The 27494-nt window shown below is 40.8% G+C and overlaps 1 protein-coding gene across 4 annotated transcripts in view; it reads left to right on the forward strand.

The window, feature by feature from the left end:
* SCEL (sciellin) overlaps positions 1–27494 on the forward strand; it is a 150458-nt gene that overhangs the window by 120453 nt on the left and 2511 nt on the right. For 2 of the 4 annotated variants that reach the window (XM_073580421.1, XM_073580424.1), the window contains 12 exons: positions 3796–3867; positions 4509–4568; positions 6183–6242; positions 7496–7552; positions 9071–9124; positions 10847–10903; positions 12011–12061; positions 18495–18959; positions 19479–19517; positions 20239–20316; positions 20953–21061; positions 26404–26506. In XM_073580421.1, coding sequence (XP_073436522.1) covers positions 3796–3867; positions 4509–4568; positions 6183–6242; positions 7496–7552; positions 9071–9124; positions 10847–10903; positions 12011–12061; positions 18495–18959; positions 19479–19517; positions 20239–20316; positions 20953–21061; positions 26404–26506 — 1205 coding nt within the window. The remainder of the gene's footprint in view (positions 1–3795; positions 3868–4508; positions 4569–6182; positions 6243–7495; positions 7553–9070; positions 9125–10846; positions 10904–12010; positions 12062–18494; positions 18960–19478; positions 19518–20238; positions 20317–20952; positions 21062–26403; positions 26507–27494) is intronic. The other 2 variants (XM_073580422.1, XM_073580423.1) reach the window with 2 other exon arrangements.

The raw sequence follows: 27494 nt of genomic DNA on the forward strand, positions 1-27494 counted from the left end.
TCTACAATGAGGTGGGGGGGATACAAAGCACAGGTTTGTATTTACAATGATGTATTTACAATGACGGTCCAGCCATCTTCAGGGGGTGGGGGTTAGATGGAGATAGTGAATGGGCTACACACACACAAACATGACTTTGATTACTGAATGTGATAGGCCGCTCTGAACAAATGTGTTTTGAGCGAGCGCCTAAAACTATGCAAATTGTGGATGGTCCTAATATTTTGGGGTAGAGCATTCCAGAGGATTGGCGCAGCACGGGAGAAGTCTTGGAGTCGGGAGTGGGAGGTACGGATTAGGGCAGAGGTTAGTCGAAAGTCATTTGCAGAGCGCAGCGGTCGGTTAGGCCGATAGACAGAAATGAGGGAGGAGATGTAAGGGGGTGCCGCACTGTGGAGAGCTTTGTGGGTGAGAACAAGTACTTTGAATTGTACCCTGTAATGAATTGGCAGCCAGTGTAACGACTGGCGAAGAGCGGACGCGTCTGAGAAACGATTAGCCAGATGGACAACCCTGGCTGCTGCATTAAGGATAGACTGGAGAGGGGAGAGTCGAGTGAGAGGGAGGCCAATTAATAGAGCATTACAGTAGTCTAGGCGGGAGTGGATCAGGGCGACAGTGAGAGTTTTTGTTGTTTCCATGGTGAGAAAAGGGCGGATTCTAGAGATGTTCTTTAGGTGTAAGCGGCATGAGCGGGCAAGAGATTGTATATGGGAGGTGAAGGAGAGATCGGAGTCGAACATAACACCCAGACAGCGCACCTGCTGTCGGGGTGTTATTATGGTGCCACCCACAGAGAGGGAAATGTCAGATTTAGGGAGGTTAGTAGATGGTGGGAGCAGAAGAAGTTCAGTTTTGGAGAGGTTGAGTTTCAGATAGAGAGCAGACATGATGTTGGAGACTGCAGACAGACAGTCAGTGGCGTTCTGTAGTACAGCGGAGGTAAGGTCAGGGGATGATGTGTACAGTTGTGTGTCATCAGCATAAAGATGGTACTGAAAGCCAAATCTGCTGATGGTCTGTCCAATTGGGGCTGTATAGAGAGAGAAGAGAAGGGGGCCAAGGACTGAGCCCTGAGGTACCCCAACAGTGAGAGGAAGAGGAGATGAAGTGGAGCCAGAAAACAGGACACTGAAGGAGCGGTCGGAAAGATAGGAGGAGAACCAGGAAAGAGCAGTGTCCTTAATGCCTAGTGACTGGAGCCTAGAGAGTAGGAGAGGATGGTCAACAGTGTCGAAAGCTGCAGAAAGGTCGAGAAGAATGAGCAGAGAATGGTCACCATTACGTTTTGCTGTCAGAAGGTCATTGGTCACTTTGATGAGTGCAGTTTCTGTCGAATGTAGGGGGCGGAAACCGGACTGTGAAGGGTCTAGGAGGGAGTGAGTGGAGAGGTAACGGGTAAGGCGTGAGTATATCAGGCGCTCCAAGAGTTTAGAGATGAAGGGGAGATTGGAGACTGGTCTGTAGTTGTTTGTGCAGGATGGGTCAAGGGTGGGTTTCTTTAGTAATGGAGTAATGATAGAGTGTTTGAAGGAGGAGGGGAAAATGCCAGAGGAGAGGGAGAGATTAAAGATTGTAGTTAGGTGAGTTGTGACGACTGGGGAGAGAGACTGGAGGAGATGTGAGGGAATGGGGTCGGTTGTGCATGTAGTTGGACGAGAAGAGGAGAGGAGCCTGGAGACTTCTTCTTCTGTGATGGGAGCAAATGTGGAGAGTGAGCCAGGGGAAATGCAGGGAGGGATGGGAGTCACTGAACTTGGTGATTGGGAGCGGATTTCCTGACGGATATTGTCTATTTTCTCTATAAAGTGGGAGGCCAGGTCATCAGCGCAAATGTCTGTGATAGGGGCTTGTGCTTTTGGCCTGAGGAGGGAGTGAAAGGTGTCAAAAAGTTTCTTGGGGTTGTTGGATAGTGAGGAGATCAGGGTGGTGAAGTAGGTCTGTTTGGCGAGGTGAAGGGCAGAGTTATATGTCCTTAACATAAATTTGAAGTGTATGAAGTCTTCTGGTGTGTGTGTTTTCCTCCATAAGCGTTCAGCACACCTAGAGCATCGCTGGAGAAATCGGGTTTGCGATGTGAGCCAGGGCTGTTTCACTCTGTGTTTGGAGGTTCTGAGGGTGAGGGGAGCTACTTGGTCAAGGGTGCTTCTAAGAGTGTCATTGAAGTGATGTACAGCCAGATCAGGACAGGACAAAGAAGAGATTGGGGACAATGATGAGTGTAGGGAGTCTGAAAGTGTATGAGGGTTAATGGCTTGTAGATTTCTGACTGAATGGTAGGTAGGAGGGTGCTGGGGTGAGCGAGGATTTGTGAGTGTAAAGGAGAGAATGTTGTGGTCAGAGAGGGGAAGCGGTGAGTTATCTAGGTAGGAGATTGAGCAGAGCCGGGCGAAAACCAGGTCCAGGGTGTTACCGTCTTTGTGTGTTTCAGAGGTTGAGAGCTGAGAGAAGCCTAGAGAAGTGGTTAGTGATAGAAGCTGGGATGCAGATGTGGAAGTGGGGCTGTTAATGGGGATGTTGAAGTCTCCCAGGATAAGGGTTGGTAGTTCTGAGGACATGAAGTGCGGCAGCCAGGCAGAGAAATGGTCCAGGAAGTGGGTGGGTGAGCCTGGGGGCCGGTATATGACCGCTACTCTGAGGGAGAGGGGACGAAAGAGCCTGATGGTGTGGACTTCAAAAGAAGGGAATGAGAGTGATGGAACTGAGGGGATGACCTGGAAAGTGCATTGTGGGGACAGGAGTATGCCGACTCCACCACCAGGTCTATTTGTCGGTCTCGGGGAATGGGAGAATTGTAAGCCACCATGGGAAATGGCAGCAGGAGAGACAGTGTCAGAATCCTGAATCCAGGTTTCCGTGAGGGCCAACAAATTCAGAGAGTTTTTCAGAAAGTAATTGTGTAGGAAAGGAAGCTTGTTGCATACAGACCGTGGATTCCAAGGGGCACAATTGAAAGAAGGAGATGAAGGAGTGCAAGTGATATTAGTAAGATTATTAAGGTTTCGATGTGAGGTAGGGTAGGGGTTGAGGTTGGGGGATGGTGGACCGGGGTTGGGGGAGATGTCCCCTGAAATCAGTAGGAGCAGGAAGATAAAGAGCAAGTAGTTTTTGGAATTGTATGAAGATTTTATGTGCAGTGTGTTTGGGCAAGATGGGCTGAGGCTTTTTAAGAAGGTGCCACAAGAGATGCCACTCCAGTCTGGTGTAACATTTCTGTGTGCAGCGCACAGAGGCAAACACCACTCACATTAAGTGGCATGCGCCTTTTCTACTCCATTATGACTGGTGTAGCATGAGCGGGGGGCTATGCCAGTTGTGATGAATCAGCCCCATTGATCGTCAATCTATTAGGACACTTATCAACATTATGACATTCATAATGACAAGTAGACCATAGAGATTTTGGAGCTCTGTAATTTTAATGACTTCATAAAGATTCCGATGTATATTTATCATTTTTAACCTTTATGTTTAGGAGGTGCCTACATAATTTATTTGCCATTTAAAAAAAAAAAAAAAAAAAAAAAAAATGTCCTTACATGAAGGCGCCTGTAATTATAAAATTCTGGCTGGCATTTTCTAAATACTGTATATATAGATTTATACTTTCATAACATTTACTGGAATTTCGATATATTAATGTTACTATATTTCCAATTTTATTTTTTTACTGTATGCTAAAAGTATGAAAATTGCCTCAATAATAATAATGTTTAATTACATAAAAAATGGCTAATGAAATTACCCACAGGCATGTACTAATATGTAATGTTATATATAATATTAATTTTTAAGGCATTCATACCCCAGTAAGCCAGTGATTTCAGAAAGTGGAGAAAGAAGAAGTCCAATGGAAAGAAAGCAGAGGTATGGTTGATTCAAGTGGATTTACAGTACTAGTCAGCATCACTTTTTGCTTCGACTGAAAATCAGTTCTATTCATCTAAAATCATTCAATTTGATCAGTCATTCATTCTAATGTCTGCTACAAATCTGCTGCGTGTGATTATACCTTTCTTTGAAAATTTAATTTTATGGATTTTACTTTAAAAAGTAAAATATCGGACTCTGGGAATGGAGAACCGGACTATGCAAAGTCCCATCCTGAATGGAGCCGACCTTGAGCATGTTCACCTTCACTCCATTCAAGATGGGGCTTTGCACAGTCCAGATCTCCGGTTCCTGAGTCCCGTTCTTACAATTACTCTGGGTCCCTGTGGTCAGACCCCTGGTAATTAGCAATTATCCCCTTCCCACAGTTAGGGGATATCTTGCTATCTGAGAAAAACCCTTTCAAATAAAAAGTATGACACATTCCTCCATGTGCACAAATTGTTTGGAATTATCTAATTATTTGGTTACAATCTCTGTCCCTGGCATCAATGGCATTTGATACTTTTCCTTTGGAGAGACCTAACGGTATTACAGGGAAATGTCTGTCACTATCTATAACTAGACTTAGCTATAATAACAGTATATATTAATCACAGTTCTCCTATTTCTAACAGAAGCCAAGATATTGATAATCTCATTGAAATTTCAACCACAAAAGAGCCCAGCAATAAAAGGTAACATGTCAGTTCTGTCACAATATATATACAGTGTGTCCGTAAAGTCATGGTACACTTTTGACCAGTCACAGGAAAGTATACAAGTATACCATGATCCCCGGATCTGACGCCCTTAGAATTTTATTTTTGGGGTTATGTGAAGCAAAATGTGTACATTGAATGTATCAACAACATTAATGACTTAAAACAGAGAATCACAGACGTTATTCACTCTGTTATACCAGACATCCTTACCTGTGTGTGGCAAAAACTTCACTATTGTTTGGATGTGTGTAGGGCAACAAATGCAGCCACATTGAACTGCGCTGAATAGGTATGAAACTGGGAGAGTTTTTCTTTTATTGGAGCATATTTCACATTTCTATAGTTTTTTGTTGCTTTCCGGTGACTGGTCAAAAGTGCACCATGACTTTATGGACACACTGTATTATTTTGTGACGTTTAATAACTATCTTTGAAAAGCAGCTACATTTTTTGCAACAGGGAGATTTCAGTTTTGAATTTTCCACCAAAATTGAGGTTGGGAGGAGGTGGGGCAGGACAGGGTGTAGATGCATGTTCCTATACGTTTCATTAAAACTGCTGACGTTTCTTACCCCAGAAATGCGTAGTATTCCTGGTGAGGCGCCCAGAGGTGTATCTCACAGAGAAGATGCGCTGAATTCATTAATCGGTGTGTGTCTAATAAATAATTTGGAGAATCACACTCCAGTAAGCCCTTCATTTAATCTGGCATGCCCAACATCAATCTTGGCCCATTGCTGTCTATGTGTCAAAAGTGACAGTAAACAAATGAGTATTGAACTATATTCAGGATCCACATCACAATGGTTCAGAGTATGGTAGTAGTAGAATAGCACAGGCCATAATGTACCTTAGGGTGCCTTCAGAAGTCACATGGAGGCTCACAGGAGGAATCTGTGACAGACTTGTTTGAACTTATGCCATATCATATCATAGAGGTATTTCCCCCTTAAAGAAATAAAGCATCACTAAAGCACCACACGGGCTACAATGCAGGTCCATACTGCAGCTAATGCTTCTGTGGACCATATGCTTAAAAGGATATTCTATCCTAGTAAGTGATGGCATATTTCTAGGATACTTCATCACTTATTGGTTGGCAAGAATGAACGCGATGAAGAGCTCAGAAAGAAACAAAAATTGGGATTTGAGTACAAAGTATATAAAACAAGCCAAAATTGTCTAAATTTGCCACATAGCAATCTCATGCTTTGCTAGGACCAAATGATGAATACCATAAAATGCAGTAGGTCAGACCATGGAAGACACGTAGTTTAGCACAGGGGCATAGCTTTAACGGGTGCAGGTTTAGCAGTTGTGCTGGGTCTTTATAACTAGGTGGGAGACCTTGATCTACATGTTATGCTTCTGAACTGGCACCCATAAAAATGGAAATCTGCTGTTTGCTCGGTACATTTAGTGAGAAATGATTAGTATAGACACATAGACATAAAGCAGAGTTGACAAAGAAACCCTTTGTATGTATAATGTACTTAGAGAGTGTAGACCAACTGTGACCAGTTTTCCTGTCTGCTGAGTGGTTTTACTAAATAGCTAATTTTTGCTCTGTTTTTATTGATTTAATAGTACTCACGATGTTGATAACCTCATTGACATCAAACCCACCACGGAGAAAGCAAAGAAGAGGTAAAAATGACACCCAAGCTGAAAGAATATTACTGTACTTACTGAAGCTTTATATGATTGCTTCTCACATGATCATCACTATTGTTAGAGGACAAGATACTTACTATTGCATTGTTAGCCACCTAAATGGAGCACAGCTAGGAAAAACATGTTGTTTTTAATTTCCTCAAACAAACCTGTGTAGGATAAAAGTGAAGTTCCATGAAAATGTCTTTCTAATGGCTGCATAAAGAAATTATGACCTCATTCACCATTGCTTTACCACCTGTTTTTAGTCTAGTCTTGTGAACGAGTTTTATGCCTTTTGTTTGTACCCAGTTTATTATTCTACTGTATTTGTGTCATTTTTGAAGTCTATTTTATATCATAGAATCATAGAATCGTAGAGTTGGAAGGGACCTCCTGGGCCATCTGGTACAACCCCCTACTCAAAGCAGGATTCACTAAATTATCCCAGTCAGATGTCTGTCCAGCCTCTGTTTGAAGACTTCCATTGAAGGAGAACTCACCACTTCTCGTGGCAGCTTGTTCCAGTCATTGATCACTCTAACTGTCAAAAAGTTTTTTCTAATATCTAATCTGTGTCTCCTCCCATTCAGTTTCATCCCATTGCTTCTAGTGTTTCCTTGAGCAAATGAGAATAAAGTTGATCCTTCTACAATGTGACAGCCCTTTAGATATTTGTAGACAGCTATTAAGTCTCCTCTCAGTCTTCTCTTTTGCAAACTAAACATTCCCAAATCCTGCAACCTTACCTCAGTTGTTTTGTTTGTTTTTTCCCTTTGTGGGCAGAATCCAGATGTTTTCATTAAAAAAATGTCCCAATATGTAGCTTTATGTAAAATCTTTTCAAAAAGTTGCATATTTTGTGAGATTTTGCTTAAAAAGTCGCAATAATGGTTAATGACAGGAAAATACACCATTTTTTTTACTTTGTGCCAAATTCATAAACCACGTGCACCATTTTAATAGATTTGGCATAGTAAACTTCGGTGACTACCACATGACAAAAAAAGAAAAGTGACTTTAAAAAAATGCAAATAATGGGTCTAAATATTTAGTGTTAAGGATGGCATTAAATTACACAACTGATCATTTTTCAATCCCACTTGTTCATAAGTTCTATTTCATCTTACATTTTTAAATATATATTTCTATACCGTGTATTATACCTATTACTGTAAAGTAAAGTGTAAATCTTAAAATTTGATCTTTTAAATTTACGCTTTACATATTGTAACTTTTCTTTTAAGGGAACAGCTGGATGACTTTATTGAAATATCAAATACAGCAAGGAACTTTAAGAGAAAGTAAGTGTCCGAACAATTTACGAACAGGTGTCCTGGTTTACTTATTTCATCTTATGTGTATTCTGTTTTATCAGTGCAAAAACGTCAACTTTTATATCCAATTGTGTGCAAAAATGTAGAATATACAAATGTGAAAAAATTCATATGGCACAAAAGCATTATCAAGGTAAAGGACTAGGGTTTAGTGTCTTCCCATACAATAGATCAGTACCGCATGATCAAGCGGTGGAGTACCCCAAACGTTATAATCAAAAGGAAAAAATGGAGTAGCCACAAAGCACCAATAAATTTAAAAATAATGTATTAAAACAATACACAATATATAAATGTGTCAAATAAGGAGGCATTTTGATGGAGAGCAATAAACAGATCCAGCATATAAAACAACACACAATGAGCCATACATCTATATAATCAAGCTCAGAGTACCATATATAGTTAAGGGTATATCCATAAGTACAAAGTGAGACAAGAGAGATAGGTCATGTATAATATTGCTCACCCATGATGAAGGAGGACCAATATTAGTCCGACAGCACTGCCCCGATGCGCACTTCGCACGTAGCTTTCTCAATGGGGAGAGAACCCAAAGAGAGGCAACCTTGTGCCACCCGTGTGCAGCCACATCAGTAACACACGTACTGGCGCCTGGGAATCAGTGGTACTTTTTGCGCTGTTCCCCATCGCCAGGTGCTGAAAACAGCTCACATCATTGTTCCTTGCTCGCGCTGCGATCAGTGCTAGCAGGGGCCAATGTTGAGAGTTGTATTCAACTGTTAACAGTGAGAGCAGGCGGTGGCTGATAGGAGTATTCATCAGTCGCCACCTGGGCAATAAATAATACAAAAAATAATGTGGGGTTCCCATGAATTTTTTATAACCAGACAGGTAAAACTGACAGCTGAGGGCTGCAACCCTCAGCTGTCAACTTTATCAAGGCTGGTTATCAAAAATAGACGGGTCCTCAAGCCATATAAAAAGTTATAAGAATTCATCGTTAATTCATACAGTGACCCCCATAATGTTTTTCCTTTTTTTTTTTTTAAATGACCCCATATGACTGCATCAATTGACATAAAATAAATGCTGTTATGGCTCTCAAGTTGCCGTGACAAAATAAAAATTCCCGTAGATGTTGTTGAAGGGGTTGTCCTGGCTTATGACAAAAAGTTGCAGTCATGTCAGGAGTTTTCACTCCGGGTGGTCAGACCAAGCGGTGACATGATAGTAAGTAGGTGATATAGATACTCCTGGCCACACGTTGACTAGACATTTGAATCTTTGCTCAATTCACTTGTATTGAGTGAGGTTGCGCATGTCTAGTCATAATGTGGTGGGAGGTATGCATGTCACATACTTGCAGTTACATGACCTCTCTGCCCCACTGCTGGCACCGGAGAATCATCACTGCACACACTGCGCTCTGTGTCATAAAAAACATCTTGCAGCAGTATGAAGATATCATTTTGAATCATGATGCTCTCAAGATATAGACTGTATACATTTCTCTACTTATAGGGATGACAACCTTGATAACTTGATTGAAATTAAGAAATCAGATGTCAAAACCAGGTAACTGTTTTTTCTTAGTTTTTTTCAGGCAATTAAGCAAGGACTACATGTGTGGAGAGATGTATCATAAGTGGTATAAAGCAAATATCACGCCAATGGCAACAACTCTGAATACATGTGGGGATTGCCTGTTTGTTAGGAATTCCACACATGTATTCAGGCTGTCTAGTAGCCGCAAATCATGCAGCTGAGGCGACAAACACTAAATCTCCAAGCACGCCAAAATACTCGGAGATAACCAGGGCAATGAGTATACTCGCTCATCACTAATCTCTACTTATCAACATCAGATTTTGAACTAGATTTTGCAGTAGACTATGTCCCTTTAGATGCAAAGGGTTAAATCTGAAATTCTTTTGTAGGAAAACTGCAAAAGATACTAATTTCAGAGTATACGGTACTTACAAATTTATGAGGATTTTTTCCTGCAGTATGTAAATGAGATTTTCCAAATTATCATTTACCTGCACATTTCTTAGGGTATGTTCACACTGATCTTTTTTAATCAAATTTGCTTTACATTCCATATAAAAACACTTTAAATATTTTGAATATTCTTTTATATGGATTTAAAGCACAACCACTTCAAAATCCATGTAAAAACTCACTGTGTACATATCCAAAGTGTGGAATCAGCAAAGTAAAAGTACAGTACATTGAAGGAAATCTGTCAGCAGGATTTCACCGCCCCAATGTGCTTATATGCATATCTAGCTTTTTCGAAGACAAGTCCAGCAATACCTTTACACTGCCAGGCTGTGCCTCCATTACTGAGAGATCATTGTTTGAATTCAAATGCAAATATGTAAGGCTAAATAGTTATTCTAGATCTGAAGCCTCTGTCACTCCAGCTCTATCCCCAGCACCGCCTCGTTCTGTCTGACTGATGGCTCATTTGCTTGAAGTCACACAGCCTAGTCAGCAGAAGGGGCGGAAATAGAGCTGGAGTGACAGAGACTCCTGATCTATAAATAGTTATTCAGTCTCATTTGCATATCAATTCAAAGGCTGATTTCTCAGCAATGGAGGAATGGTCTGGCCATGTAAGGCCAGTTTCACACGTCAGTGGCTCCGGTACGTGTAGTGACAGTTTTCTCACGTACCGGATACACTGACACACAGACACATTCTAACGAATTTGTCTATGCAGATGTCAGCGTGTTTTCACGGACCGTGTGTCCGTGTGCAAAATACGCTGACATGTCTGTTTTTGCGCAACAGCACGGATCACACGGACCCATACAAGTCAATGGGTCCATGTAAACACGTACTGCACACGGATGGCATCTGTGTGCCATCCATGTGCCATCCGTGTGCGTTTTTAGAAGTCATAGGGTTAACATTGAAACCAATTTTTTCAATACACGGACTCACGGACAGCACACGGATCACACGGATGGTACACACGGACATACGGATAGCACACGGATGTAACATGGATGGCCTACCTATCCACACGGACACGGATATCTCCGGTACCGGAAATATCAGGACATGTGAAACCGGCCTAAAGGTGTTGCTGGACTTGTCTTTGAATGAGCTACAGTACTTGTGCATATAAAGTTTTGAGGGTGAAGTCAGATGCTGACAGATTCCCTTTAACTCTGCAGTCATCTCCTCAACACATGTCCTATGTATTGTAAATGTATTTTTTGCTATATTAGTAAATTAGTTTATTTGTATACCGTAATTGTGTTAATTCAAATGTTTTTTTTTTATTAGAACGGGAAATCTTGATAATCTCATTGATGTTAAGTCTACTACTACTGTTAAAAAAGGGTAAGAGAGCCAGCTTGGTGGTCAGATAATAGAATTCATGCAATTGACACTCGGCTCTGCAGAAAACTGCAAGAAGGAAGATATTTCTTCTTAATTCATTAGTGTAAAAGCCCCCTATTCGTGATAGATAATAGGGCTAAATGAAAAATTATATAAACCTGGAAAACCTCTATTTCAGTGGAATATAGTTTGGAAAAAATGCATCAGTTATCCATTTCCATTACAATTTAAAAATGTGATTTTACAAAACTTGGCCAAGAATAAACGTTCTAAAAAAGAAACAACCATTGCTCACTGAATCCCTTGTCGATGCAGGTATTTTATAGATACTACAGCAAGCAGCCAGTAATTGACATATCACTGGAATTAGTGTCTAAATGTCTATCTCTAGATTATGCTGCACTTGTATTATATACAGTAGCAAAAACCTGGCGACATATTCTCTCTAAATTTTTAACATATCATATTTAGTGTAATGACCTACAGTTATTCAATTACAAATGTCCCCGAACTACAGAGAACTATATACTGTATGTAATACTAGAATGTTCTGAATGTTAGGACACCAGGGTCAAAGATCCAGTAGACCGAAGAATGTTCAATATGGTTTGACTTTGATGATTTTGAAATGCTTTGACAAATAAACCCCACTGAACATTCTTCGGTCGCCTGGATCCTTCTACTATTCTTCAGCAGCACAGATAACTCACGTTATTCCTGCTCCATTTTACGTGATTTTTAGGTACTGAATTTCTCCCTTTGCTTTTCCATGGCGGCCCTTGCCTTGTCTCTGCATTCTTATGTCCAGCAATGACATTTTGACAGCTATAGCCAATCACAGGCTGCAGAAGTCACATGTGTCAACATATTATCTCTAAAGGCCGGATCCAGAGACAGACCATCAAGGGACCAAGCAAATGTCACAATGGAGCATCATGTGATTGATATGGAGACCGTAACGTTCTGGTTTTTTCTTTTAGCATCAACATTACACCGAAAGATTTGTTACTGTGGATTTTTCAGATTTTGTTTCATTTGGCTATGAAAAATTCTTCCTTAATGTCGGATATAGTTATGATTCTTTTATTCTTTATTTTTATCTTTAAGAAGTCAAGATCTGGATGACCTCATTTCCATTGGTGGAGATATAAATAAAGGGTAAGAATTGTATTTACAAATGGAATTGCAATGAAATGCTATATGACCTTGTGGTATAGCATCCAACCATTGGTAATTCATTGCTCCATATTCTAGAAGACTAATATTTAACATAATTACTGGCTACACTGTCATGTTTGGTGAGTCTAACTAATTTTTAGACACTGAATGACCTAGTGCTAATTTAAACCCAATGTATTGACATATTGATTGGAGTTTTAGTAAGTTACCACTATATGTCATCTAAATTGAGAAAAAGGAAAAATTAAAAATAAATGTGTTCTATATTGCTAGAATATAAAGGGTAACATTTCTCCTTGTCTGGCTTGTAAGAGTGAGGAGACTTATAGGCCTTGCATGCTCCTCTGGGAAATTAAATATGCAAATTGCCTCTTCAGAGAAGAAGAAGACTTAGGCCGGGGTCACACTAACCGACGCAAAATACGGTCAGTATTCTACATGCGTAATACGGATGAATGGCCCCTAAACAGTGCTCCGTATGTCATCCGTATGGCGAGATTTTCTCGCAGGCTTGCAAAATGGACATATAATGGAGCCCTATGACAGGTTTTAAAACACAAACCAAAGAATAGATATAGACACATAGAATGCATATATATATATATATATATATCTATTCTTTCGTTTCTTTATTAAACCTGTCAGTGTGAGTTTACTGTATAGCGCACTGAATTTCCGGCTTTGCTAAAAGACACCTGGTGCGTATTTCTTGCAAGTCACATGTGTGGTCCATGTGTAATCCGTATTTTTTGCGCACCCATAGACTTGCATTGGTGTACTACGGCCGTAGTACACTGACAATCTCAGCATGCTGCGAGTGGCACGGAGCGTAGAATACGGATGAGAAATATACGGCTGGTGCGAGGGACCCCATAGAGAATCATTGGTCCGTGTCTAATGCGTGCTTTTAGCGCCTCTCACTCGGCCGTATTCCTCGCCAGTGTGACCCCGGCCTTAAACCAAATTCTGATTTGGCTTTTATCCTAAGTCATGTGACAAGGCTCGTTAAAGGCTCAATATTGACTTTTATGGGTGTGTGCACACGTTGCGGATTCTGCAGCGGATTTTTCCGCACAAAATCTGCAACTCTTGGCAGAAAATGCAGGTGTGTTTTTGATGCGGATTTGATGCGGTTTTTCATGCGTTTTTTACATGCAGATTTGTATGCGTTTTTGTAGGCTAAATAAAGATATGTTATTTAACAAAAAAAAAGATTTGTGATGTAATTTCTGTCCAACCTCCTCTTTTACATTTGTCCAACCCACACTCCATTACACAAATAGATAGATAGATTCCGACTACGGCGGAAAGGTAAGCATAGGTTGATTTATTATTTTATTTTTATTACAAGAGATCGAAGGCTTTGAGGAATTAGGTGATTGGTAAGTATGTACTCTGTTACTGTATGTGTTGTATGTTATATGTATGTTCTGTCTGTTATATGTTGCATGTTCTGTATGTTTTTTTTTGTTTTATTTTTACATTCAACACATTAGCCAGATGATGGGACTATTACTGTCCCATCATTGGCTAATGTGTCACTCGTAGCAGGCATAGCCCGATGGGACTTGTAGTCCCATCGGACGATGCCTGAATACAGACCCCCCCGGCAACCCCCGCAGACCCCCCGGCAACCCCCGCAGACCCCCCGGCAAGCCCCGCAGACCCCCCCGGCAAGCTCCGCAGACCCCCTGACAAGCCCCGCACAGCCCCACAGACCCTCCCGGCAAGCCCCACACAGCCCCGTAGACCCCCACACACACACGCACAGACACCATACACGCACACAGTCACCGCCCACACACTACACATGCATACAGTCACCGCCCACACTCTTCCCCCTTCCCGATCTGCAGCGTTTTAACCGCAGCAAAACCGCTCTTTTTTTTTTAAGACCTGTGGTTTTGCTGCGGAAGTGCCCGACTCAATGCATGTCAATGTGTGCAGAAACACTGCAGATCTGCACAAGGAATTGACGACATGCTGCAGAAACGAACCCGCAGCGTTTCCGTGCGGATTTTTCCACAGCATTTGCACAGAGTTTTTCATTTTACATTGAATAGAATGGTACTGTACAATGCAGGAGAATCTGCTGCGGATCCGCAGGGCCAAATCCGCTGTGGATCCGCAGCAGAATCGGCGACGTGTGCACATACCCTATGATTGCTACTTCCAATAGTTTGCACTAGAGTTAAAATCCTCTTCCTCTCTGAAGAGGCTATTGCTGGAAATGATGGCATATCACTAAGCAATCACTTTCTAACATTTGGGGTGCCATTGTTGAAATTTTGCTTGTCCCTCATTGATTTTTCTTGTGATTCCTCCACCAGTAGAGGGAGCTAAGAGCTATATAATTATTTACTTATCATTAATGGTATAGGTTACGTTATTCTGTATATATACTTAGAACATGTTCACACTATATACAATATATGTTTGTACTCAAAAGACATTATGATCATCCCCCTAATGGACTTTCTAAAGAAATAAATCAGATTGCTCCTTTCTTTAGAAACTTAAAATCAGGAATATGATTTCTTGATATAGGAAACAGCTCAGGTTATGAAATAAAATAATGGACAATATGGAACACATTCACTGACAGTGATCAATGGAAACTTTGTTCTGAACTTTAATCCCCATCTACTTTGCGTTCTGTTAAAAAAAATGGAGCATCATATTAATTAATATTTTACTACTATGTATAGTACAGTGGCAATTGTGTCCTTGAAATACATGGGAATAATTAACAAGCATCAGAAAACACGAGGGATGAGCACTTGTGACTAATTTCAGCTGCACGACAATGATGCTTGCTAAATTTAGCGTCTGAATGTGGACAATTACTGCCATTCACATTCAGGATGCTTTGTCACGCTCTCTACCAATTATTAGGCATGTCAGAGAGGGATATTCATTTTTACATGCATTCTGGAGCGGAAACAATACACAAAATGAAATTGTATATAAGTGGAATCCTTTTGTTGCACAGCAATATACTATCATAGCAGTATTCAATATACAGTATTATATTTAAAAACAATTCACAGGTTAGGTGATAGATAGTAGATGAATGGCAGTTTGGTGGCTGAGACCCCGCCAGAATGAGTAACTCGTGTTCCCTGGTCGTGCATGCACACTGACATTCCATTCATAGACTTACACACATGCTCAAATTATTATTATTATTATTATTATTATTTATTTATATAGCACCATTGATTCTATGGTGCTGTACATGAGAAGGGGTTACATACAAATTACAGATATCACTTACAGAAAACAAACTTACAATGACAGACTGATACAGAGGGGAGAGGACCCTGCCCTTTCGGGCTTACATGCTACAGGATGGTGGGGAAGGAGAGAGTAGGTTGTTGGGTTGCAGCAGTTCCAGTATTGGTTGAGGTGAAATCTCCAGTAGTGGTGAGGAGGCAGAGGGGTCATTGCAGGCTGTAGGCTTTCTTGAAGAGGTAGGTTTTCAGGTTCCGTCTAAAGGATCCGAGTGTGGTTGATAGCTGGACATGTTGGGGCAAAGAATTCCAGAGGATGGGGGCTATTCGGGAGAAGTCTTGGAGGCGGTTGGGTGAGGAACGAATAAGTGTGGAGGAGAGAAGGAGGTCTTGTTATGACCGGAGATTACGTGAGGGAAGGTATCGGGAGATTAGTTCAGAGACATATGGAGGAGACAGGTTATAGATGGCCTTGTAGGTCAGTATTAGTAATTTGAACTGGATACGCTGAGGGAATGGAAGCCAGTGAAGAGATTTGCAGAGGGGAGAAGTGGAGGAGTAGCTAGGAGAAAGATGAATTAGTCGGGCAGCAGAGTTAAGGATGGACTGGAGAGGTGCAAGGGTGTTAGCAGGGAGACCACAGAAAAGGATGTTGCAGTAGTCGAGGCGGGAGATGATGAGGGCGTGCACAAGCATTTTAGTAGGTTGAGGGTTGAGAAAAGGACAGATTCTTGAAATATTTTTGAGCTGGAGGCGACAGGAGGTAGAAAAAGGTTGAATGTGCGGTTTGAAGGACAGGGCAGAGTCAAGGGTTACTCCGAGGCAGCGGACTTCCGGTACTGGAGAAAGTGTAATGTCATTAATTGTGATAGATAGGTCAGGTAAGGAAGATCAGTGAGATGGAGAAAAGATGATTATGTCAGGAACACCGCACTGCACTTGCTCACTGAGCCAGTGTGCGTGTCCTGAGTAAAGCGAACTGTGCTCAAAGATACCTGTGGAGCGGGCAGCAGCCGAGTAGGTGCGTACTGCAGAACAGCAGGACCTGAAGCACATGACTGCTGGGGGCATGGCCTAAACTCCAGAGAGCTAGGAGCTGCAAGAGAACTCCTAGCAGGGTAACTGCGAGACAAAGTTACCAAGGGGCATAGACAGGGAGGATAGTCAAGACGTAGCCAATGAGTCATACACAGAGATAGCTGCAAGGTACAAGAGGGGCGAGCAGAGAGTAGTCAGATCATAGGCAATGAGTCATACACAGGGAGGGTAGCGAAGTACAGAATCGACAGGCAAACTCACAACGGGGAGCAGAACCGGGTCCAAACCATATAAACAAGCTATAACAACGAACAGACACACAGAGGTCACCGCACTCGGCCAAAGGAAAAAGTATAACTGACAGGGATTGGAGCTTCCCAGGGGTTTAAGAAGCTCTCCCAGAACCAACAAGAGGCCACAATAATTAACCTCAGGTGTGCCGGTGAAAACCTGCACTGAGCTCCAGACATTAACCCCTGACGTGCAGCTCAAAAACCTGCACTGGGATCATGACAGATGAGTTCAGATTTGTCCACATTGAGCTTGAGGAAGCGAGAGGAGAAGGAGGATACGGCTGATAGACACTCTGGGGTTCTGGGCAGCAGAGAGGTGACGTCTGGGCCAGAGAAGTAGATCTGACTTTCGTCAGCATAAAGGTGGTTCTGGAATCCATGGGACTTTATGAGTTGACCCCACTTCATTCAACCAGGGGGTGCAAAGGGACCGTGGTGATCAGTAAAGGTTTCATGGTCTGAAACCCCCATTGATCTCGAATCTGTCACTAATCCTGTGAATATATGACTACTTCTTATAACTGGACTATTTTTATAATAAATAAATATATTTCCTCCAAATTCTCCTTAGAGGAATGCTATAATAGGATCTTTGCTAAGTACAGAATTTCTGGTTGTTACATAAATACTGAACAAATGCATAGAAAGTATTACATTATTAAAAAATGACTGTAATCTTTTATCCAAAATCTGCAATTTATACAGATCCAGGATCTTTTAAAAAATAAGCCCAAAGTTAATCTTAATGGATAATCACATGAAGGGCTTTTCCATGCAACAGAGCCTTGTGCATTTAGATTGTACAGCTCTGCACCTACGTGAATGCTTTACTGGACTGCGTCTATGGAGCTATTCTCTCCTTCAAGCAATGCTTCTTCATACAGGGCCCAATAGAGAAATCCTCTGCATGCCTCTGTATTAACACAGAGGCATGTAGCGCTACAGCAAAAAATGAACGCAGCTTTGTGGTAATACTATTAAAGAACTATAATGTAGCATAGCACAGGAGCCTTTGAAGGGTTGTCTCAACATAGGATAGGTGATAACTTGTTGATCGCTGTAGGCCCCATTGCAGGAAACTCCACAATCCTGAGAACTTCGCTTTGAAGAGCCCTGTTTAAATAAAGTGATGGCTACACGTACAACCCACCTGTCCATTTAAATGTCTATGTACTCTACTGTTTCCAACAGTCTAATAGATAATAAATAATAAACAGAGTGGTGGCTCACATGCAAGGCCTTGCTCCATTCAAACGGTGTACTTTAGAGCCACATTGATGAAATCAGGGAAAGGCCAGCAATGGAACACCCAGTGATAAGCAAGATGTGACCAATTCTATGTTTCCTGACATCTGTCATAAAGGACAGTCAAGAGACCCAAAAATATTAGATAAAAAACTAATGCCGCTAAAATTGGCCTGGTTGACTGACTTCTCTCTCATGCCCAACGTTACTCAATGAATATGTCTTTGAGGGTATTATAGTATGGGATGTCTTACAATGCTGCTGCATGTCTCTGTGGAATAACGTTAATAATGTAGTCCAATGTTCCCCAATGTCATGATGAATGTCATCCGCTCAATGCCGACTTTTATTCCCCATTGACTTGCATTGGGGTCGGGTTTCGGACAAAACTCCGACTTTTTTTGCCCTAGTCAGACCAGTTTCATCTGACTCAAATTTTGTTTCAGTCGGGTTTCACGAAACCCGATCCGACCAAAGTCGCTCAACTCTAATCTGAATGATCATCCTGAAATATCATTATAAACAATGGTAACAACATAAGTGAGTAATCTGGTTTGCAATACAAGAGTGTATTCAAATTATTATTTTCTTTTAACATATTAGCACAACCAAGCCTGCTAGTACTAATCTTACAAATCGAAGTTCAACCACAACTACCACCTACAATGTCAGGGAAGAAATCAATGATCTGCCAAATAGACGTTCTACCACTACTACCACCTACAATGTTAAAGAAGAAGCTGGTGATGGGCCAAAAAGAAGTTCCACCACAACCACCACCTACAATGTTAAGGAAGAAAGCAATAATGCACCAAACACACGTTCCTCCACAACAAACAGCTACAATATTATGGAAGGAACCAGTGATGTACCTAGCAGACGTTCAACCACTACGTCTAAAGTTACTGATTACCAGGATGTGCCAAACAGACGGTCAACCACCTCTTCATCCTACAAAGTCACTGATGATACCTATGATGTTCCATCTCGCCGTACAACTACATCTTACAGAGACAACACTGATGGACCAAATTCTCGTTCGAATGTGACTGTTACTCATGAGACAAGGTAAATCAATTACTAAAAGAGACATTCTCTATAAATATCTTTTAGCCTCTTTATAAATTACATTTATCATAAAGAGGTTGTCCTTGCCATGTCTAAAACTAAGAAGTGTAACATACTGACTCCTAATGGTGTGTAATATCACCATTGTTAAGTGTTAATTGTTAAGTGGTTGGTCATATGCTCATATGTGATATGTATATTTGTTAGCACATGCCATCTCTTTTGGTTCTTTATATTAAGACCATTGAGATAAGCGGAAGAGAAGTGGTTGGCACAGAGATCACAAGTATGAAAATTGCATATAAGCAGTCACGTACGTTAGACAGAGCGGAATCCTAACAGTGAGCTTACTGCACATTGTTAGGATTCAGCATGCTACAGTCCCTCCCTGGTTTTAGACATGGCTCAGGTAACTCCTTTAATAATAATATTCACAGTTTATTTTCAGTATTTAATTTTAATAAATATACACATATTGTTGTATTTGGGATTTTTTTTTTATTTGTATTTGTCTTTCAGTTATTCATCTCTTCCGAATTCATCTTATGGAGATGTAAGGTACTGAAATATTATATTTATAGTATACCTATTTTCTAAATACTTTTATTCATTAGTGAAGTAATCACTATATACCCCTCTAATAAGTACATGCATTCACATATTTCTCATCAATTATACAATTGTTTCTATACAGCAAGAGGTTGTCACTTGTCAGTCAAAAAATATGTAAAATAAGCCTAGATGGGAGGTTTGCCTCAATAGAGCCCAATGCCAAAACTCTTCTATGTGCATGAAGCCTGATACTGCAACCTACCAACAAACATTTTCATATATGATTATCTGAGTATAAGTATTAACTTATATTCTATTCAGACCAGTGGAGTAATTAATGTAAGTACATAAGATGTACATCACTTATATAGAACATAGTTCCCTATTCAGAAACCCCCATTTAACCTATGTCATATAAAAGGCAGGGAGTTACGATTGACATATGTTGTAATCAGAGGTACATATCTCATGTACACAGCCAATGAAGCTGCTTTAGCACCATCTGAGCTCATCCTCCTGACTGCTGGGCTCTATTGTCTAATGGGTGGATGCATTTTGTACAGGTAACATGAAAAGGACCGCAATATAATTTTACTATAAAGGTCCCTCTCCTTTTGAGAATCCCGTCTGTAGTTATAGTCTAAGTTTTACTGCAATTTTTTAGACCCTAATTTACTAGAATCAGTAATAGCATTGACATATAGTAAAAATTAATCATTTCTTTTAGCCGAAACTCCTCTTCGAATTCATATGGGTCGAACATTGTATCCAATTCAATTAAAACCGTCTACTCTACATCTGATCGGTAAGTATTAGCGGCGCACGGACACTTGTGGACACTTACAGCTGACTGAACTTATCTCCAAGTATTATCATCAAAGTTTAAGTGGATTTTGCATATTATCCTAGGTGACTGACAAGCCTGTCATCGTACAAAGATTGGCAGTGTCAGTATTAGCTTACCTTAAAGAAGCACTCCCATCAAAGTTTTTTTTACTATTAATATTTTGCAATCAACATATTATCAATTGCTCGTTTTGCCTTTCTACCCAGTAAATTCTTGTTTTTCTTTGACGTCATTGAGGATACTACCGGTCACTGACGCTGCGTTCCCAGCCAGGCTGAACTGCGGTGACCTCGTGAGATCCCCGCTAGCACCGAGAGAAAGTCTCATGGTGCACAGGCGATTTCACTGCAGTTTAAATTCACTGCAGTGAAATTCTTCAGGTGAACTTGCCTCTGCACCATGAGACTTTCTCACAGAGTTAGCGGGGAGCTCACTTAAGACATTCTGATTATATTGCATATTACAATAGACATTTTGCTAATTCAAGTTTGTTGCTATGACATGCACATTTATTTCTATTCTGTCTTGAGGACAAAAAGAGTTATTAGGTGTCTGTCTGTAAGTATGTTTATGTGTGCAATTTTGATTTATCAGGACTGTCATGGAAAAGGATATGTGTACTTATTGTCGCAAACCACTTGGCATTGATGCCAAAATGATTCTGAAAGACATGAACATTTGCTGCCATGCAACATGCTTCAAGGTAAGTGAAACACCCAATATGACACAAGTAAGATAATGGGTCCAGTTGGATGAACACGTTGGATGAACAAGGAAGATAATGTAACATTACCAGTATCTGACAATAAAACTGCTTCATATTCAAATAAGTACTTATAAAGAAGTGATGTAGCTCCATTCATATATGATGATTATTAGTGTTCATGTTCTAGTTTTCTAATATAACAAGCAAACCCCCCAAATAAAAGATCCTATTTATTGATATTGATTAAAATGGAAAAAAAACAGCCATATCCCCCCAAAAAACAGGAAAAATAGTGGTAGATGCCCCCAGGGCCACAATCAATGCCCAATATTTTTGTATAGGGTTGTAAAAGTAGGAGGAGATAAGGGGAATGAGCAATACTTTCCCTCAACAGTACACCCTAAGCAATCACCCTTCTTGACCGTGAAGGTTGGCACCCAAAAAAAGCACGCTCAATGTCGTCTCACCCTAGGAGACCCTAAAGAGACCCTATAGCATAATATCCATAAAGGAAAATGGATCAATGCAAAAGTTTGGGCACTCTTGGAGATTTGTATGCTTGCTCAGATAACTTTGGCCAAGGTTTCAGACCTTAATTAGCCTGTTAGGTTTATGGTTGTTCACTATCATTGTTAGGAAAGGCCAGGTGAAGCAAATTTTCCAGCTATATAAAAACTCAGCTTCCACTAACCACTAACCTTGCGCCAAAAAATATCAGTCATAGGTTCTTCTAAGCAGCTGTCCAGCACTCTGAAAATGCTGAAAATGAAAATAGTAGAGGCACCTAAAGCAGGAGAAGGCTATAAGAAGAGAGCAATGCGTTTTCAAGTTGCCCTTTCCTCAGTTTGAAATGTAATTAAGAAATGGCAATTAACAGGAACAGTAGAGGTCAAGATAAGGTCTAGAAGACCAAGCAATTTTTCAGTGAGAGCTGCCTGTAGGATTGCTAGAGAGGCAAATCAGAACCCCCACTTGACTGCAAAAGACCTTCAGAAAGATTTAGCAGAGTTTGAACTTGTGGTACATTGTTCTACTGTTCAGAGACACCTGCTCAAATATGGCCTTCATGGAAGAGTCATCAGAAGAAAACCACTCATGTGCCCTCACCATAAAATTCAGCATTAGAGGTATACAAAAGAACATCTAAATAAGCTGGTTTCATGTTGGAAACAAGTCCTGTAGAATAGAACTCTTTGGCCACAATGATCAAAGGTATGTATGGAGGAAAAAGGGCACAGAATTTCAGGTAAAGAACGTCTTACCAACCATTAAGCATGGGGGTGGATCAATCATGGTTTGGGGTTGTGTTGCAGCTGTAACAACCCTGCTGGCGTCACTGCATGGCCTCCCATCCCCCGCACATCAACTTACTCACTGCTCCGGGTCATGCTGTGAATTCTGTCTATTGCTCTGTGCCTCTGCTCTTCTGTATGTTTCCTGGCTATGTGTGTATAGGGGGGCGGCGCCAGAACTCTCTGGTTCTTATGCAGTCAGGATGCACCTGTCTAATCTGTCCCTGACCAATCACCTAGAGCCCTTGACTATTTAGTTCCGCCACACCCACTGAAACATTGCCTGTGCAATGTCTAATCTCAGTTAGTATCTTGCTGCTGAGGTAGCCAGACTCTGTCCTGTGTATTTCCTCCTTCTCTGGAGGAATACTTCTTGTCTTGCTTTGTACCTTGTCTGCCTGCCAGGAGGCTGAATTTCCTGGCCCTTGAGTCTTGGTCCCAGTACCTTGTCTGTACTCTGTCCTACCTTAGTCTCCTTTTCTCCTTGTCTATGGCTTCCTTCCCTGCTGTGTCTTTCCTTGTGTCCTCCCTGTCTGTACATCTGCACCCTTGCAGCTCTGTCTGTGCATCTGCACCCTTGCAGCTATGCCTGCTCGGCTCCCTAGCCGCTCTGCCTGCTCGGCTCCCTAGCCGCTCTGCCTGCAAGGCTCCCTTGCCGCTCTGCCTGCTTGGCTCCCTTGCCGCTCTGCCTGCTCAGCTCCCTTGCTTTATGGGCTGGCTGCACCCTGCAGTGCATTTGTTCTTAGACCTGGGCAGGTAAGTGTTGCTGCCTTTTTTTCTGCTGTTTAAAAAAGTAATATGTTAGTTGTTTATTCTTCACTTTCTTTGGTGCTTTCTGAATAAATCTAAAGCTTCCTCTCTGATGTAATGGGATGCATATTAGAATACTTCTTTGTATGTGGACTTTGGGCTACAGCCAAGATCTTTCAACAGTCACTAACTGTGTTAAATGGAGAAGCTTATTGTACAGCAGTATACAAAGTAACTTTGTTTGTGTTGCTGTCATTGTTAGATTTGATCACAAATCTTATTTTTATTTAATTCTTTAAAACAAACATATTAAATGCAAAGTTTATACCAACTATACTCCTGTGATCTGGTAAAGGGAAGAACTGCACAGCTTGTAATCAATAAATATAAATGCATAAACTCTAAGAGTATGTTTCCACGTGGCACAATTTATCTGGATTTGCTGCGGATTGGATGCTGCATATAGCTGCAGCGTTTAATCCACAGCGTCCAGTTGTTACAGTACAGTGGAGGGGATTTTATAAAATCTCATCTCCACTATGCGTGCAGGGACGCGGGTGTCACACCCGAAATTATGGACATGCGGCGCGTCTTTTTAAACCGCAGCATGTCTATTTATTTATAAATAACCCATTCTATGTATATGATGCGGTGATACCGCATGTGTTCAATGAACACATGCGGTATCACTGCGTGTAGAAAGGGGGGCGGCGCTTTGGGCGGAGCGGGGTTTCCGCAGCGTCCAAAGCGCCAGCAATACACTGCGTGGAAACATACCCTAAAACCTCCTTAGAACTAATGGGATTGACAATGAATGGATATGGATAGTGTTGAAAATTAGTTTGTGTCAAGTAGTAAATGAAGTCAGCTCATCTTTTATACGTGTGCCTAGTCCCACTTCTGTGTTCTTAGATACATGTAATACGGACACAATTGCAACTCCATACTTTTTAATAAAAGTAATCCCTTCACGATGGGGCCAAGTTCTGTCTTTGCGTTTTCCTTTTTTCTTATCAGAGCCATAACTCTGATTTTTCTGTCCACATAGACCTATGAGGTCTTGTGTTTTGCAGGACGAGTTGTACTTTTGAATTACACCATTCATTTGACCACATAGTGTACTGGAAAACAGGAAATAAATTCCAGGTTGTGGAAAATTGTTTTTAAAGTGCACATTTTGTGGTAAAAATGACCTTGAAATATGATTCTCCTCATCAATACAATAGCACCGATACCAAACATTTCCAGTTTTTTTTATTATTTTAGTAGGAGGAAAAAAAATTCCAAGTTTGCAAAAAAATCTTTTTGTGGTTGGGTCACCATTTTCCAAAACCCGTAACTTTCCCATTTTTCAGTCAATAGAGCTGTGTGATGGCCTATTTTTTGCAAGATGAAATTTTGATTGATACCATTTTGGGATAGATGTGTTGTTTTGTTGGCATGCTACAACATTTTTTATGGAATTGCAATGACCAAAACTAAAGTAATTTTGGCATTCTTTAATTTTTTGTTTATTGTGTTTACCGATTAAGTTAATTATTTTTATATTTCCATAGATCTCACTGATCTGAATGCGGTAATACCACATATGTGTATTTTTTAGTATCTTTATTTTTAATGGGGTAAAAGGGTATGATTTTAACTTTCAGTTTTTTAAAATTTTTTCATATTTTTTTAAACTTTTTTTTTACTTTTCACTGTTCTTGTTATTCTCCTTAAAGGGAATCTGTCACCCCATTTTCGGCCTATAAGATGCGGCCACCGCCATCAGGGTCTTATCTACAGCATTCTGTAATGCTGTAGATAAGCCCCCGATGTAACCTGAAAGATAAGAAAAAGAAGTTAGATTATACTCACCGCAGGGGCGGTGGGTGTCGCAGTCCGGTCCGGCACCTTCCATCTTTTAGAGATGACGTCCTCCTTCTTACTTCTGCCGCGGCTCCGGCGCAGGCGTATTTTATCTGCCCTGTTGAGGGCAGAGTAAATTACTGCAGTGCGCAGGCACCGGGAGAGGTCAGATAGGTCCAGCGCCTGCGTACTGCAGTACTTTACTCTGCTCTCAGCAAGGCAGGAACTGCGGCAGAAGTAAGAAGGGGGACGTCATCTCTAGAAGATGGGAGGCGCCGGACCGTGACACCCATCGGACTGTTTACATCGGGGGGCTTATCTACAGCATTACAGAATGCTGTAGATAAGCCACTGATGCCGGTGGCCGCAGCTTATAGGCTGAAAATGGGGTGACAGATTCCCTTTAAGAGATTCGAAGCTGCAATTGTCTAATTGCTTGTACTAAACCTGCAAAGAACTGAAAGCATATATTCCTAAAAGACAATGAACTAGGGAATACAAGTGCTAAAAAGTGTAAATATTATTGAAAAATTATTAAAAACAGAGCAAAAAACACAGTAATGTACATGGATATGGGTAAGGAAACAACAGTTATGGTCCGGAGGAATCATCCAGCAATTCCACAGTAACTGCACAAAGTTCTATTATTGAGGCACAGATTCCCCTAAATACCAATGTGCAATAGCCAAGCCTTGAGTTAGGTTCTGCTGCCATTTAGAAGCACAATGCCATAATTTAGTATTATACCAGTGTATAAAATCATATCCAAGTGATTAGCAGCTCAGCAGAAACCAACAGAAAATGGCCATATATCAAACACATGTGGGGAAAAATAAAAGCAAAAATGGGAATGAGGCCAGCAATGAGGCGGAGAGAAAAAAGGAAAATATCACAATAAGCAATATATTTCCTCTCCCAAAGTGTCCGACAAGGTGCAGGGCCAGCACAAGTAGTGTTTACCCATGTGGGGGAATGTGCCAGGTATTCATCCAGGACAGTGCCCCAACGCATGTTACTCGTGAAATAAATGAAAAAATGATGTCCTTTAAACACCATATTCAGCATGTGAGCAACATTCGGTTCAGCAGCAGAGCTCCATAATCCCTGTTCCACCAATACCATAAGCGACACCTACCACTACATTAACCTTATCATTCCTAATACTTTTTACCAAGTTACACAGGTATATACTGTGTGTGTGTATATATAGATATACATATAAAAAATAAATATATATATTCTAGACAAAGGGTTAAATAGTATAACATAAAACTTTACATATATGTTTTATTACTGATTTCCCCAAATAACTAATTATACATGGTTTAGGAAAAAGAAACCTAAAAAAACCCAGCCAAATAAAAAAACATGTGAAAATATGTAATATTTGGCATAGATAGAGCTGAGATATTCTTTCTATTGAAATGAAAAAATGCACTTTTTTTTTAGTGTGAAGCATGTTCTGGCACCTTAGAAAATCTTAAGGCTGGAGACAGTATGTGGATCTATAAGCATACTATTCACTGTGAGCCTTGCTACTTTGCTGCAAGAGGTATGTACATAAGGAAACACACTATCTTACAGCATAAGTTAAGCATGATGTTAAATATATATATTAAAAGTTGTTTAATCTCACTTAACTTTTATTGTTGGGAATAAACCTTTAACACCTATCCATAGGATCTGAGAGAATTTAAAATGTCTCTCCAAAATGCTATGCATAAGCACCACTAATTCTACATGGGTCCATCAGAGATAGCGGAGCACACTGCTAAAATATCTTTGGCCGCCATTCCATTTTGTAGGTCATTTTGGAGCTCTCTTCTTGGAACAGGTGGGGTCCTAGTGGTCAGACATTCACTGACCAGCAACTTTTCACCTATCCTAGGGGTTCCCTAGATTAGGTGATAGGCTTTTACTTTGAGAATGACACGAAATGGCCCCTTCCATTGGTATTTGACAAACTAAATGGAAAAATTAATGTATAGTACATGGTTTCAATCCATTGATTAAAGACTTTTTTATGAAGCACTTTACAAATGAACAAATGCAAATAAAAGGAATTATTAAATTGTAGTTAAGTAAAACGTGAATAATAACTGAATCTATTAATGTGCAAAATAGTGATCTAAGGCTAGTTTCACACTAGCGTTACAGGGCGCGCTGGCACACTTTTGTACACCTGTGCATGTTTGGCGCACATCGGCGCAGCGCCAAAAGGGCGTATACGCTGGCAAAAGTGTGCCAGCGCACGACCAGCATACCCAACACTAAACATAGGGTACGCTGATCGCATGCGGCATCATGCGATCAGAGGAGGAGATGACCAGAGGGGGCATGGCCGGGGGCGGAGCTTAGAGGCGGTTGTGCACTGTGCCCTGTAACGCTAGTGTGAAACTAGCCTTAGTATCATGCTAAGATAGGCGGTAACAATACATAAGCTTTCTATGATAGAGGCTTAGTCTCAGTCTCAATTATAAAAACCTTTGTTTTAATAAAAAATCTTTCCTTTAACTTGTTCATAGCGCAAAATGAACAAT

The sequence above is a fragment of the Dendrobates tinctorius genome, unplaced genomic scaffold (genome assembly GCF_039654945.1).
Source record: "Dendrobates tinctorius isolate UK_male_01 unplaced genomic scaffold, ASM3965494v1 ptg000064l, whole genome shotgun sequence".
Classification (NCBI taxonomy): Eukaryota; Metazoa; Chordata; class Amphibia; order Anura; family Dendrobatidae; genus Dendrobates; species Dendrobates tinctorius.